This window comes from Malaya genurostris, chromosome 3, assembly GCF_030247185.1.
Source record: "Malaya genurostris strain Urasoe2022 chromosome 3, Malgen_1.1, whole genome shotgun sequence".
Classification (NCBI taxonomy): Eukaryota; Metazoa; Arthropoda; class Insecta; order Diptera; family Culicidae; genus Malaya; species Malaya genurostris.
In genome coordinates this window covers 128,608,682-128,624,613 of record NC_080572.1, presented here as the reverse complement: position 1 = coordinate 128,624,613, position 15,932 = coordinate 128,608,682, and the positions used below count along the sequence as shown (strand labels likewise).

The 15,932-nt window shown below is 36.5% G+C and overlaps 1 protein-coding gene across 1 annotated transcript in view; it reads right to left on the bottom strand.

The window, feature by feature from the left end:
* The window catches only part of LOC131439577 (tubulin-specific chaperone cofactor E-like protein), a 66,403-nt gene that overhangs the window by 21,942 nt on the left and 28,529 nt on the right, over nucleotides 1-15,932 (bottom strand). The window contains exons 3-5 of the mRNA XM_058610751.1: nucleotides 6,205-6,334; nucleotides 5,679-6,145; nucleotides 5,221-5,307 (exon numbers count right to left, since the gene is read on the bottom strand). Coding sequence (XP_058466734.1) covers nucleotides 5,221-5,307; nucleotides 5,679-6,145; nucleotides 6,205-6,334 — 684 coding nt within the window. The remainder of the gene's footprint in view (nucleotides 1-5,220; nucleotides 5,308-5,678; nucleotides 6,146-6,204; nucleotides 6,335-15,932) is intronic.

Here is a 15,932-nt window from a genome sequence, read left to right as displayed (position 1 = left end):
AACAAGGCAACCAAAATTTCTAATAATCTACAATCAAAAAGTTCAATCAATCCGAACCAACACCGAACATCATTTGTCTTGATTTGCATTTGTTTTATGACCGACGAAATTACACCATTATCCCAAATATATGCAATTATGTTTTTGTACATACTTGCGATATCGATAATTAAGCTTCTCTTCGCCAAGCTTGTCTTCAAATTTTTTATGCAAGCAGTTTTTTAGCGTTAAGTTTCTCTACCATTCTACGATTTCGGTTGAAGCGATAAACTATTTCTCATTATCAATCGAGTTCATCTAATATAAATTAGAAATTAATTTTAAGCACTCAAAATTTATCCAGAGGTAGTTATCAATTTCTCATGGGGGCTGAGGCCAGTGTGTTTTAGGGCGTTTCAAAGGGCTATTTTCACGCTTCAAATCTGATTTTCTCAGAAACGGTGACGAATATAAAAAAAACCCAACTGACAATCTCTTAGAAATTTAGTTTAGATTATTCTGTGAAAATTTCAGAATGATTGTTTGACTTTAGCGGTCGGGAAAGTCTTTTTTCTGAAGGAAGAGTTGCATAGCTGAAAACGACAACTTTCAACTTGTTCATTGAATATCTCGCCTTCAAAAGCATGGATCAAAAATCTATCCTGACAATGTCTAGATAATTTAGTTTAAATGCGATAAGTGCATAAAAACATACATGTTGTCGCGATGAAAATGAAGTATAAGTTATTTTTGTGGAGGTAAGTCGATTTCTATGTCGGCGCCATTTTAGTTCCCTGGTAACGTAACGAAACATGGGAGAGAAATAAAATCGGCTCATCAAGGCTGCCAAACAAGCGGTAGCTTTATTGGATTTTATGTAATGTAGTCAAACTTGTAACCGAAAATATCAAAACTTTCTTGGCCACTCGGCCACAGTGAGAGTCATTTTACACATTTACGAGAGAGCATGAAGAGAAATGTAATACGCACAGCGAGCGACACGGTTTTACGCTAACAACTGGCATTTGAAGCTTCAACTTCAAATCGTTTTATGGCACGTTTTTGTCTTGCTGTCTAGCAACAACCTACCTCTAGCATGCTAGGAATAGGACTGAAACGTTAGCTTTAATTTCGCTTCTATTTATAGATTCGCGTGCTTCCAACAGCTTCGCTTTTGCATCGATTGACCAATCAGAGCGATGCTCTCTCTTTTATACATCGCTTACTCCTTCAAAACCGTCGACTATGGCAGGGAAATCCGGTATGCTGGAGATTTTTTGCAGACAAAATAGGACACTGCTAGCTATTAATCAACATTTCAATGATATACAATTTAAAATACATGGCTATGAACATTCAAATCAATACGTAGAAATATTTCCTATCAAATGATGAAATAATATTAATAATTGATACAAAACAGACTGAGCTGTAAGTGTTTAAAACCTGACCACATTTCTACGTGTAGTTTCTCTTGAGTTTCTGATTTGCACCCCTAATAAAGATGTGTTCCACATAAAAAAAAACAATCTACCGTAGCGATGCCATCAACTGAAGGTGAACAGGTTGCCATGAGTTCTTGTGTAAGTGAAACTATATGGTTGACCGGTTTAATGACCGATCTTCGTCAAAGCGTTCGGCTGCTTCCCGTTCCAATTGATGAAGACAACCAAGGAGACATTGCATTAGCTGAACGAGAAGATACAAAGCGAATGAAACACATCGACGTGAAGTATCATTTCATTCGAAATGCAGTCTCTGATGGAAAAATCAAATTAATATATACTACAACTCAGAAACAGCAAGCAGACATTCTTACATAGTCGTTACCTGCTCCAACGTTTGTAGTATTAAGGAACTAACTAGGCTTAGAAGAGAAACAAAAATAAAAACTAAGAGGGCGTGTTGAAAATAACAAAGCAGGCAGTTGTTATTATTAGTCAACAACTTGTACAATAGCAACGGTTGTCATTAGAAACCAGATGATATAAAAGTAATTGTCAGTCGTGGGAAAAACTCAGCCGTTAAATGAACTTCGCTTCAAACGTTCAAACCGTATTTCTTTACAAAGGAAAGGGTTCCAGTCAGCTTTACAGTCCTGTCCAAAATGTATGCCGTCACCGTAATTTTTTGTTTCATGCCGAATTAGCATATACGCGCCATATAAACGCCTCATTCAATATGAGGAAATTATATTATCATATTATTAAAAATGACTTACTTTTCACTATACGGGGTCGGGTGTCAATTAAACAATGAAAAGCTAGTCGCGAAACCTTGTTCTGTCATTTGAGGCAAAGCAAAGTCCTGGCATTAAATTCCTTTTGTGGAATTTGGCCTTTCTGTTTCAACAGACTTCGCAGCCGATTCTTAGTGTACTGAATCATTACAAGGCTAGTACTTTGGATCCTACTGACACTAAGAATCCTTCCAGGTCGGGGCTCGAACATACGACAACTGACTTGTAAGACCAGCGCCCTATGCATTGAACCACCAACCCGGGCCTCATTTGAGGCAACGTCTTTTAAATATTTTAAATCACGAGCCAATCACAGCTAGCTATAATGATGTCATCCTCTCGACCATTTTAATCGTACGAAACAGAATTTATAAATATATGCTTCCTAACTTTTTTTACTCAGTCAACGCCTGATTGTAAGCGAGGGAGACAGTTTGACTAGCGAGTGGATGACAAAACTGATAGATAGTTAGATGGTGATTTTTTGATGGATTTGCCACATTAAACGTGATTCGAAAGCATTACTTCAATATTGTACATTTCAAAATGGACTAATTTGTCGAGTGTGCATACTGGAACAAACTGCTAATTTTTCCCCCGGTGAATGACCGATAGGTTAAAACCGGGCTAAAATAAACAACTAACAAACTGCTAAATTTGGAAGATCATAAGTGAAAATATTATACAAACGCTCAAACCTGTTCGTACGGGTAGAAATTAAGATTTACAATTCTGATGGCTAACCTAAAGAGTAAAAGTTAAATAATTTTGAATAATTCTGATAAAACCAATATGAAACTGGAAACCAAACATTTTTGATATTAGACGAATTCCGTATTCACAGTTGGCAACACTCTTTCAGATTTGAATGAAACTTACATGGACTTTGTCATAAAGTCAGGTTTTTTTTTAGAAAAATGACAAATCGTTTAAAAAAGTGTTGCCCTAGAGGTTTTCATAAAATCAGACAAATTGTCTAATGAAAATACTGAAAAAAAAAAATCCTTATCGAGTCCTGCACTGAAAAAATTGAATATAAAATATTTAAAATCGATTTACCGATAAATAAATATTTTTGATTTTGATAATATTTTGTCAAAAATAAACAACTGCGGACAAAAAATTGTTATCACCGAAGGCTTTTTGCAATATTCTGATTGTTTAGGGACCAGAAATTTGATTTCGCACACAAAATTCAATGGAACTTTTTTGTTGAACAATTTCACTCATTGTAAAAAACGCCGAGTGCACTTTTAATACTCCAGAAAAAACAGACGTACACTAAACACTAATGATCAATCCTGAAGACTGTAAGTCGTAAATAAACTGTTTAATCTCAAATAAACTGTTTGATTTCAAATGCCTTTGCTTTTTCTCGCACACAAGATGTAAAATCGAAACCATAAATGTTTCAAAAATTGCTTTTGGACAAGTGTTGAGCACGGTCAATAATTTTGGTAAATAACAATATTTTTGATCAAGTCCTCTAACGCAATATTTGAAAATGTGTTTATCTTTGTATGTATTTTCAAGTTTTTCTCAATTATTGTTTGTTCAAGCAAACCCCAATGCAGTTTATGATGCTTTGAAGTGCAATTCCAAATGATAAGTTGAGTTAATTGTTAAATGTTAATAAAAATCAAATGAGGTAATTTCCAAATCTAAACTATTGAATGTTTATTTCCAGATAATAAAATTAATGTAGAAATATAAACGAAAACTAATTGATTGTATAAAACTGTCAGTTGTTCTTGTCTTTGTCCTATATATTTTTTTTTAGAAAATCACCTAAGAACAATACACAGTTTTGTCCACATATGTCAAAAGAAAACATATCCAATGTAGAATTTTTCTCCATAACCCAACGGAAATGCCGACTAAAAATATGACCGGTACAATGAAAACAGCGAAAAACGAATATTGGCGACACAAGTTGTCAGAAACAGTTATTAATTCGCAATCTTTTCCAATCCGGAGAAATCGTTCTGACAACTGAAATGCTGAGAATGTAATGAAACACAACTCAGCAGACTTTCCGGTAAAAAATAACTAAATATATAATCTGATAGTACACGTCTGCCATGGTTAAACTTTTAGTCTCAGACTGCCATCCAATACCGCAGGTAAACACTTATCAAGCCTTTGCCCTACAAATCGAATTTCTTTTTGATTCTTCGGTTGGAGAATGACGCGAGATTTCCTTGAGTGTCTATTGCCGTCTATTTTTCGTACCCAATCTTAAATAAACATTCGTTCTGATTAGGAAGAAAACTAGTTTTTTCGCCCTTTCTCTCTATTATAAATTTTAAACTGAAACTTTCTCATATTTCTCATAATATCTGAATGTGTGGATTTTCGCAAAATATTTTTTTTTATTCAAAACAAACAAACAAAAAGGTTTGTCCATGACCTAGTATAACCTACAGAGTGAAACAGTTCTCTGAAAAAACAAAGTGAGTTTCACTATTGCAGGTACTTCCGAAACCGGAATCCAGGAACCAGTATAATCGAAGATGGTTGGAGAAAAATGACTGGGATTCATTTTTGAGTCTATAGTCACAATCTGTCGGTCATCAAAAACCGGGAATCAGAAAAACCGAAATTAATTTGTTTGGCCGTCTACTGACAATGACTATGGATTGGAATAGTTTTGAGGCAGGCTTAGAAATTATTTCACGTGATTTACTCGCCGCTTCAAGTGACGGTATAAATATTTTAGCAATCTTCACCCTGTAACTACGCAACCGGATGTCGAATCCGGATGAAATTCAAAAATTTATGCCTAATTTTCTTTAAAACTTCCAATTGGATATTTTGTTAACTCATACTGCTGTATACTAGTTCCACCCCGAGCTTCTTAAATATTTATCTATATTTCCTTTGAAAAATCGGATTTCACGTTAGCACAGTTATTTTTTGTGAAAATGCTCAACCTGAATTTACAATAGACAACACCGTATCATGAATATGGGCACCAAAGAATGTAACATGAAATGGCAAACCTGAAATGTTTGTGACTTCCATCGTTCATCGGCTGCAACGACGTTGTAGTTGGCAAATCTCCCGTAGTATCTGACGACTGAAGTGATCTGAAATTTACATTATGATTAGAAGAATAATTTCTTTATGTTTCGCTTATTAGTGCATTTACTTCAGCTTATTAGTGCATTATCAGATTATGTTGAAGTGCTAATGCCATTTCGCATATAAACATAATTCGCTAAGCAAACGTAAAGCATTGATGGCATACTGGCCACTACGAGATTGTAGTCATTCAGGGGTTTCGGTACCTCATGAATACCGGTTTTTGCTAAAGTGCACTTGACTAATTTTGTTTACGGCTTATCAGTGCATTAGCAGATTATATTGGACTACTAATGTCAAAGCGGTACCTATGAGGTACCAAAATCCCTGAATGCAATCATTATTTTTAGGAGAACACTGTTTCATTAAAACTTACTCAATTGGGCAATCAGCTAGTACCAAAGATTCCAAATTGGGAAATAATCGTCCTACCCGACAAATTTCGTTCCATTTGCTGATATGGTTACCTGTTAAGTGAAGCTTCTTCACACCGAGATGAGCTTCAGTCCATTTATATAATGAGTTCTCGGGATCTGATCGTTTTTGGGCGAATGGATCATAACTTTCCGTGTTAACAGTTCCATTATTTCTCTCCTGGTCTTCGACGATAGTGTCGATCAGTACATGTGTGTATTCGTTAAGGCTCAAGTGAAGCTCCTCGAGCACCGGCAGAAGCTGCAAAAGAATATCTACACCATACCATTCCAGCTTCGTATTATTCAAAACCAAACTACGAAGTCGATCCATTTTGCAGGGATGAGGATTTTCAATAGGACTATTCAATCGATTGAGGCTTAAGTTGACGAATTCAACACGTGGCATATGTGAAAGGATTCGGAAAACCTACAATAAAATGGAATAATGAAGAAAATATTTTAAACATACATTCTATCATTTCTTGCCTCATCCCAATTCTCCAGTTTATTCTGGGCTAAATCCAGTTCTCTAACGGTACAGCATTTTCGGCGTAAGTCATCTGGCTCTCCAGCTTTGTCAATGTTGCAGTCATTAAGAATCAGTAGCTCCGGCACGCTGATTTCAATTAAAAAAAGGTATACTGTTTACTATACAACATCATTCGTTTATAAACTCACATTATATTCGCGCATAAACTAACACAAAGTTTCAAAAGATTAAACCAAATTTTTCATTAGAATAAATCTAGAAGACATTCTTAGAGCAATTAAAGAATTCTCTTGGTGTTGGAAGTCTTTTTTCGATTTCCGCAAAGCTCACCCCAATGGGTAAGTTGTTAACAATATAGACATGTGACCAGTTGATTTCCGTAGACGACGGGGGATTGATGTTAGTTCCATGGACTCTAACCGAAAAGCACGTATAAATTAACAGATTCTTTGGGTGCAATTTATGCACATCATTCAAGATACAGCAAGAACCCATTTCAATCCACTTAGTGGTGTAAAGATGCCTTTCTCATATTACTCATAGAACCACAAATATTACTGTGGAACTCATAAAAAATCTGTTCAATGAATAGAAATAGAAATGCTTATTATGACCCAAAATCTACAAATCAAAAAATCCTGTAGTTCCGGGTCCATGCCAAATTCAGGAATTCCATATGAAACCGTAAGACTTTTCGTTCAAATCAAAGTTTGAGAAAATTGGTTTGGAATCAGTTGGAAAATCGACCGTTCTGGTTAAAAATGTTCATACAGTGCGGCATTTTTTCATGCAGAACGCAAAGCCTTCTATACCGATGTTGAACGATATACTATTCAAATATTGGAACGACGTTGCAACAAATGTTTAAGGTAAATGTTTCCAAAGCGATTGGCAGTTACATTATATAAATCCATCAACAAATTACTTAGACATACGCGTTCAAAATTATGACGGATGAAGGCTATGTGGCTTGTTTTGCATTTTTTAATTGATTTAATTAGTATAGTGAATAGTAACACATTTTAAATCGTGTTTTGATATGATTCGGTGATCCGGTGAACTGTTCGTAACTATTTATTGATGGGCCCGTTAGTCCTTGAAGTTCAGTGGTAATGATGGTATCCATGGAGAACTTATTTATTATCTACAAATCAAAATGTGAATTACTTCGCGTCCATATGTTTGTCTTTATATATAGAAAGTAAACCAAATTATTGGAAAACCGACTTATGCTCGGAGCCTCGTGCCTAGTGCTATATCTAAATGGTCTGTGCAGTGTGCACCTTTCACAGATTTTTCTCTCCGCTCAATCTTTTTTTGTAGATGGCTAAACCGATTTCAACAAACTTAGACTCATTTAAAAGATACTGTTAGTTCAAAAATCAAGTTCGAAGATCAGGTTCTAGTTCTTGTATAAGTGACGTAGCCGACAAAACACCCTTTATTTTGTTCAATTTTCTTGGAGTTGGTTAAACCGATTTCAACCAGTTTAGGCTATTGGTTTTTTCCTAATGCGAAGAGAGAATAAAAGGAACATGGAAGGAAATTGTGAAGTGAGTGAGGTGGGAGCACAAAACATAAAGAAAGAAATCGTTCGGCATCCCCGATGCTGAGCAATCGTCAGTTGCCAAAATGCACAGTTAATAAAACCTCGAACCCCCGAAAGGATTTAGAGATTTCACAGAACCAACTTCAGTCTGCATTCCCTTAAGAAAAGAAAGAAGCCAAATTCCACAAAAGTAATGTAATGCCAAGACTTTGCTTTTACAGAAAGGATTCATTCACTCCAGGAAGAACGATGAACCGCGCTGACTATAGATCCTTGACACATTTGGTGACAAACAATAGAATATCCTTCAATTTTCGCTCCGCATACACCATTTTTTTCTGAACTAGCGGTTATTTCGACATTGGTAACCTTAATGTTACATCTGATTTGACAGAAAGTTAGTTTTATCCTTCGGCTGAACGAATATGGTTGTGTATACGCTTGAGTAACGCGTGAAAATAGTGCAGTTTTACTTCGAAAATCATGGTAATTGTGCGAAAATTACGAATAAAAATGGGAAGGAAAGAGGCGCTGCCAGCTCCGTATGTGCGTTTTCTTTTGAAAAGATTGAGAGAAACTGGCACTATTATTGACAATCCAACGCGTGATAAGCCAAAAACAGTGCACACAACCGAGAATATCGCTGTGTGTGTGTGTGTGTGTGTGTGTGTGTGTGTGTGTGTGTGTGTGTGTGTGTGTGACGCCAGGAACATCAGTGAAGCGTCGATCTCAATAATTGAACATTTCGGAGACATCGCTGAGACGAATTTTGCATAAAGACCTTGGTATGACAGTTCAATTAGTTCAGGAGTTGAAGTTACGAGACCATCCGATGCGTTATCGCTTCACCAACTGGGATTGTAATCAGCTTGAAGAAGACGCCGATTTTTGCCAAAAAATCATTATTCTCGGAAGAGGCACATTTTCACCTTGGCGGGTATGTTAATAAGCAAAATTGTCGCATTTGGGGGACGGATAACTCGAACGTTATCATGGAGAAGCCGATGCATCCTCAGAGAGTGACGGTTTGGTGCGGATTTTGGTCTGGCGGCATCATTGGGACATTTTTCTTCGAAAATGAGGCAGGAGCCGCCGTCACGGTCAATGGCGAGCGCTACCGCGCCATGATTAGGGATTGGTTCTTCCCGTTACTTGAAGAGGAAGACTTGGACACCATTTGGTTTAAACAAGACGGCGCTCCGTGCCACACAGCCAACGCTACGATCGATCTTCTGCGCACAGTCTTCGAAGATCGAATTATCAGTCGAAATTCGGATGTCGTTTGGCCGCCTCGGAGCTGTGATTTGACGCCGTTAGACTATTCTCTTTGGGGGCTGTGGACAAGCCAGAGACAATTCAAGCCTTGAAGGACAACATTCGTGCAGCCATAGCTGAAATAAAGCTGCACACAATCGAAAAAGTACTAAAAAAATGGACCAACCGTATGGCGTACTGCAAGGCCAGCCGAGGCAGCCATTTGAATGAAATTATATTTCAATATTAGCCGAAAGGATTGTACTTTAATATGAAAAACGTGTTTAATCCACCTAGCAGTGAGATGATACCTTTTTTTTACCAATCTGCATGTGTTTTTTGCATGAATATTCTTCGGTGTTTAAGTTTTCATGACATTATTTTAATGACCGTTGTTTTAAGCGACAATTTGAGATTTTAATCACTCATTACTCTGTAATGTCGAAACTGCAAATCGGATCGAATTTGAATCTAGAAGTGTGATAATCGATTAAACATGCCATGATATGTAAGTTCCACTTTAGAGTTTACGGTAATTTAAGATACTTCCAGAGCCGGTATTCAGGAACCAGCATAACCCAAACCGATTCGTATGGCCATATGACGAATAAATTACAACAGTTTTGAGTCCAACTTTGAAGCTCAATCCCATCTTCTATATCGGTTTGAATTTTAAAAATTCATCATCATGTAATTCGAGAACCGGAAGTCATAATTGGATGAAATTAATTAATTTTTGTATGTATGTATAAAATTAATTAAATTTGTATATAAGTTTATTTTAATTTTAATTTTTGTTTCTGATATTTGATTAGGCTTTTTTGAGAAAACGATTGAGCTTTGAGAAACGATTTTATACTGGAACCGGAATTCTAAAATCGGTATGGCCGAAGTCAGATAAATTCACCTGAATAGCTGTATAGTTTACATTTGTTTCAAAATATTTGAAAATCAGTGAAGACATCTTTGAGAAATCATAGCACGAATTAAATTTTTAGGTGCCTTCTGAATCGACAAAAAGTTAATTTAAACCTGATTAATTTATGTGGAATAGACATTTTTATACCAATCACCTTGTATCCCCGAAACCGGATGTTGGATCTGGCTGAAGAGCAAAATGTTTTATAAAATCTTGAAACTTTTCATTTGAATCTTAGATGATTCTTAGAATTCATTTGAATCTTAGATCGGTTCAGCCATCTACGAGTAGAATGAGCTACACAATTTTGATTTCGTTTCATATATCATCCTGTAGTTCCGGAACCAGAGGTCGGAACCAAACATAATTCAGGAACTTTGTTTGGGAGCATACGACTTTTCGTATGAATCTGAATTTGTAGAAAAGAAATTTTCCGAGAAAATTGAGTGAAATTATTTGTCAAACACGCATTTGCTGATCTCGACGAACTGATTCGAATGGTATATGGATGTTATGTTCTTCCAGCATTTATTGCTGTAAGTAGTTTAAAACAATATAATTAAAAAAAATCTGCCATCATCTGGTTTATATATGTCATATTCGAACGATTATGTTGCCAAAAACGAGCCGTGCTGAAATCGGTCCGAGGCAAAATGTCATGGAAAAGAATGCTGTACACAGTCTTTTTGGTACTTAGAAACAATTGTATGTAACAGAATAAAAAATCGTGTTTTCCGTTGCTCCCAAGCATTTCTTTGTCATACAGCGCTCAAAATTCCTACTGCTGGAATAGGGGGAAAAGTCGTTTACACAAAAATTTCTATATCTCCGTTAAAAATGGACGGTTTTTAACAATCTATGGCTTGTTGGATAGGTATTATCGTGCGGAATCTAAGTCTGAAAACATATTCTGTTTTCAAGGTCAATTGTGACAGATACTGTCAAAAAACTGAAAATTTTGACATAAAACTTCGTATAACTCAAAAAGTAAACATCCGATCTCAAAACCATTCAATAGCGTTTTGGGTGACGGGGAGACCTTTCATTTGCAACTAGTTTGATCAAAATCGGCCCAGCCATCTCTGAGATCTCGACCTCTTAGTTGACAACACACATACAGACACACACACAGACATTTGCTCAGTTCGTCGAGCTGAATCGATTGGTATATGTCATTCGGCCCTCCGGGCCTCGGAAAATTTTTCGAAAGTTTGAGCGAATTCTATACCTATTTTTTATATATATAAAAAAAGGTAAAAATAAATTTTGAAATCGGATGAACCGTTTGTGTTTTATTGCATGTTAAAAAAAATTACATGGCGGACTCTGGACAGACCCTGTCTCTGAGCGTATCTCTTCCCGATAAATCATCTTCTCTGTTAGTTTTTCATTCATTTGGCTTCTCCAATACATATGTTTCCGATCAGTCATTGCAAAAAAAAACTGAAAAATAAATTCGTTTACCACAAATGCTGAAGTACCGATTGTATTCCACACAGAATCGCGTAGATTTTTTGGTATACATATGGTTGAAAATATATCAATACGAAAAGTAAATTAATATTTAACAACATTTTCTAAAATGGACTCTTGCCACTCTGGAAAACCAGCAACAATCTATGCCTGCAATTTCAAAGCATTTTGTACGAGTTCTCCATGATAAACTTTCAGCGGTTTTTTAACCAGTTTGATTTCCAATAGCCCAACCAATTTATTTTCCATGAGAAATCCTTCTACAATTGATCTGATTCTAGCAGATCAATGTAACATTTGTAGTGAACTGACTTTGATTCAGATCATCTACCAATAACATTCAGGATTTCGAATTACGCAATGATTAATTCAATTAGTAATATACCACCTAGTCTAGTTTAAAGATCTCACATCGAAAATAATGTAAACTCTGAAATTGTTTTGGGAAATATCGATACAGCCATACATTATTTATATCATTATATTATTAAGATTAGGAGTCTATCAGTTACAAAAGCTCAAACAAAAAACTCTCTCATTTACATCAACGTTCTTGTTTTCCTACTATGGAAAAGTTTAGGAACCTTTAGAAGAAAATTAAACATAGACATTAACTTAACAAACCAAACCAGTTTCAGCTCTCAAAGAAGGAAATCGAATACTCCCTGTAAACGGTGGATAAGATAAAAGTCGACAGCTTTTCCTATTTTGTGAACCCAACTTTTCCTATTTTGTGAGTCCTAATCTCACACAAATATGAGCATAACACAAGTATTGTCTCAAGATGGCATTACTTTCATTAGCAAACTTAAAAACATGAAGGATCCCAAGAATTTTTAATAATTTCATTGAAAACTTTCCCGATGTTACCTTGAGACTTTGCCAACAATTTTGCAAGTAACACAAAATAGATTACTTATTCTAAAACATAATACAAATCCAACAGAAGTATCCAAATTATCCTATGAGCTTTCATTGAGCTGTTTCTGACAACTAAGAAAGTTCGGATGCTTTCAGATTGGTTCAAAACTGCTGTTAAACCCCTAAAAATCATTGGACGAGACATGGAGTGTTGGCCCAATTTCCAATGGATTGTTCAATGTAGAACCTGTGTGGGACAGTAAGTTGTTTCAACACTTTTTTTTATTTACTAAACAAAGTCCTTCGGACTAATGTCTCAATGGACTAACAGAGTAGAAAAATCCCATCTGAGTTGAAAAATGTATGTCTTTCTCAGATAGGCATAAAAACCACTATCTTTTAAAAACAATCACAAAAATTACATAACTATACAACTACTTAAAAGCTAATACAAACAACTTATAACAAATTAAATTATATCAAATTATCTATAGTCAAATTAATGCAGATCGCTTGAATTTTTCAACGAAGCGGCGGGAAGGGTCTCCAAACTCAAACAACTCTTCTACTGCAGTGAATGTTCTTATGCATGCAGTAATTGGCTCGTTGTATCCGAATACAGTCCTATGAATTCTGTTCTGAAGCAGGTTCGTGTTACGCAGTGATCTATTCGGCATTCGAAAATTAAGGTCATAAAGCAGTTCAGGAGCATCAATCTCTCCGTTGATGCACTTAGCAATTATCAACGCCTGTTGAGCTTTTCGACGTCGCTGTAACGAGTCGATTCCCAGCAATTGGCATCTATCTGAATATGGTGGCAAGTTTACTTGATCTCTCCACGGTAAATTTCGTAATGCCATACGAACGAATCGTTTCTGCACTCGTTGAATTCTAAGGTTCCACGATACTTGATACGGATTACCGACACGTTTTCGAGAATTGGGCGGACGAGTGAGCAATACAAAGCCTTTAAAGTCCTTTTCAATCTTAACGATGAAACCCAATTGACGTGTTGCTTTCGAAACGATTTGTGAACGATAAACATCGAACGTCAGTTTAGCATCCAACTGTACACCACGATCACACACTCGATCAACTCTAGAGATAATTGTACCATCAATGTTATAGTTAAATATGACTGGAGATGAAATCCGATGAAATGTGATGACTTGGCACTTAGCTACACTGAGTTTGAAGTAGTTTTTCCTGCACCAAACGGTGAACAATGTAAGCAGACATTGTAGTCGCCGGCAATTATATACACTACGAACATACAGATACAGTTTTAAATCATCTGCGTAGATTAATTTACATCCAGCTCCTGAAAGCAACGCCACATTGTTGAAGAATAATACGAATAACAAGGGTCCTACCTTGTGGGACACCTGATTTACTAGAAAACTCGGATGATGTGATGTGGTCTATTTTCACGCGTAATTTCCTATTGGAAAGATATGAGTCCAACCAAGATACGAGTTGCGATGATAATCCAAGGCGAGATAATTTGCAAAGAAGTATTTTATTTTTTTTTGTCAAAAGTAGTTTTTAGATCGATATAGATAACATCCATTTGTGTTTTAGCTTCATACTAGTTATGCACTGGGATGTGAAGGCCAATAAATTCGTTGTAACTGATCTCCCAAGCATAAAACCATGCTGATCGACCTCTGAACCAAAGAGCTGTAATGGACGAGCTCCTGTGATTGTCCTACGATGAATGAAAAGCACTATTAATGTATTGATCCACAGACACAGATACAGATAATCCAACCTGACAACACTATTGCTTAACAGATCGCAGAGTTTGCTGCATTAAATCAAAGAGAGTGTTAATGCTTATACCATTTATTAATATATGACAATCGTCGGCAAACCGGGCATCCAATCCAAGACCATTAAGTTTCCTTATCAAAACATCAGCGGCTATATTACATAAAAGTGGGGATAGTACACCACCTTGAGGACACCCACAGACACTCAACTTTCTTATATCTGCTTGCTGAAGCGATGAACAAAGAAGTCGATTGCTAAGCATTGCGTGTATCCAATTTGTGATATTTTAAGATATGCCATGACCACGGGATGCTTCTAGAATTGAATTGGAAGGACATTCAATACTTAGGAAAACTCCAAAGTAAGATTTTTTGTGAGAGAGCTTTTTCAATGTTGTACACAACATCATGTAAAGGGTTGTAGTAGACTGTCCACGCTGGTAAGCATGTTGCATTTCATGTAGCTGATGCACGCCAATGGTTTAAGAAGAAATGAGCTAAGACTGATAGGCCTGAAACTCTTCGCTTCCTCATAAGTGTCGCGACAGCCTTTAAGAATAAATTTGAATTATTTTCTTTAAAACATGTTTGAAATGCTCATACCCTAGAGACGAAACACCGGCTGAGAGTCTCTTTAATAAAGAAAACTAAAACTATGTTCATACCCTTACTGCAGTTACACTGGGAAAACTCCATCCGTTCCAGGAGACTTGAACGGAGCAAAACTTTCAACTGCCCATGTTACCGATTCAATCGTCACAATTCTTCGAGCAAGTGCCCAAGAATCGTAACTACCTGAAAAAGTCCCAGGAACAGCTGTCGGTGATGGCTTCATACATTCTGGAATGTAAGTGTTAATAGGATAGTGAAGTACATCACCTTCATCAAATAAGTACTCATCATCTGAAGTTCTTAAGGAACCGACATGAAAGTCCTTCGATTTCGAAAGTAACTTGTTTAATATACTAGCCTCGTTGAGAGTAGAAACATATGTGCAAAGGCTTTTCCAACCATTCTAACCAGGTCAATTAGGGTTTCAATTGTTGGTTGGTACCTGTAAAATCTAGTCACCAAGCCCTCTCTATATATGTCTCAGATTGTAGATCTGGGATTACGATATGTGACAATAACAAATTTAACGTTTAAACTGTCTATGCCATCAATAGTCATACCAACGGTGACAGCACAAATATCCCGAGTTGTGAGCTCCGATATGAGAGATATATTGGCTTATAATCGCCTATACCGAACTATGGAAGGATTTTCTTATATGTTTTTATCATTTAAATTTCACGAGTTGCGAAGAATTAAATCGTCCACTAGGCCAGAGCTTCGCTTAACACAGTAAGGGTAAAACCAAAGATATTCCGTTCACGACTGCATTATTTAATCTCCTTCAGCCATTCAGTCATCGACACAGAAATACACCTTTACTTGGGAGCTCCTCTTTTTATGGCCTTTTACGATATGGAACAGGAAACCAGTGGATCAATTCTTGGTGGAAAATAATTCCGCCGGATGCCACACGGCCAACCTTTTGGTGGACTTATACCACCGAGACAGGTGGGTTGTTGCGTTATACTTAGACAGTTGGAGAACCGCTACCGACACTACAAGGCTATCTAGGCTGCTTAGGAAGGGGAGTTGACATTGATGGTCAACTTCCATGAGTGGCCGAGCAGCCAATCATTTATTGATCATCAAAAGGGACGATAAAGTAACGGACAAAGCGATGTTTTTTTATCACATTAATTTCTAAGTTACTATTAGGTTATTTGATAGGTTCACAAAGCTCGTGACGAAAAGTTTTTTATTCGAAGGTATAATCGTATAAGTGACGTAACTAGTCGCACATTTTCTATTCAATTATTTTATGTTTTCAGATGTGGTTCAATA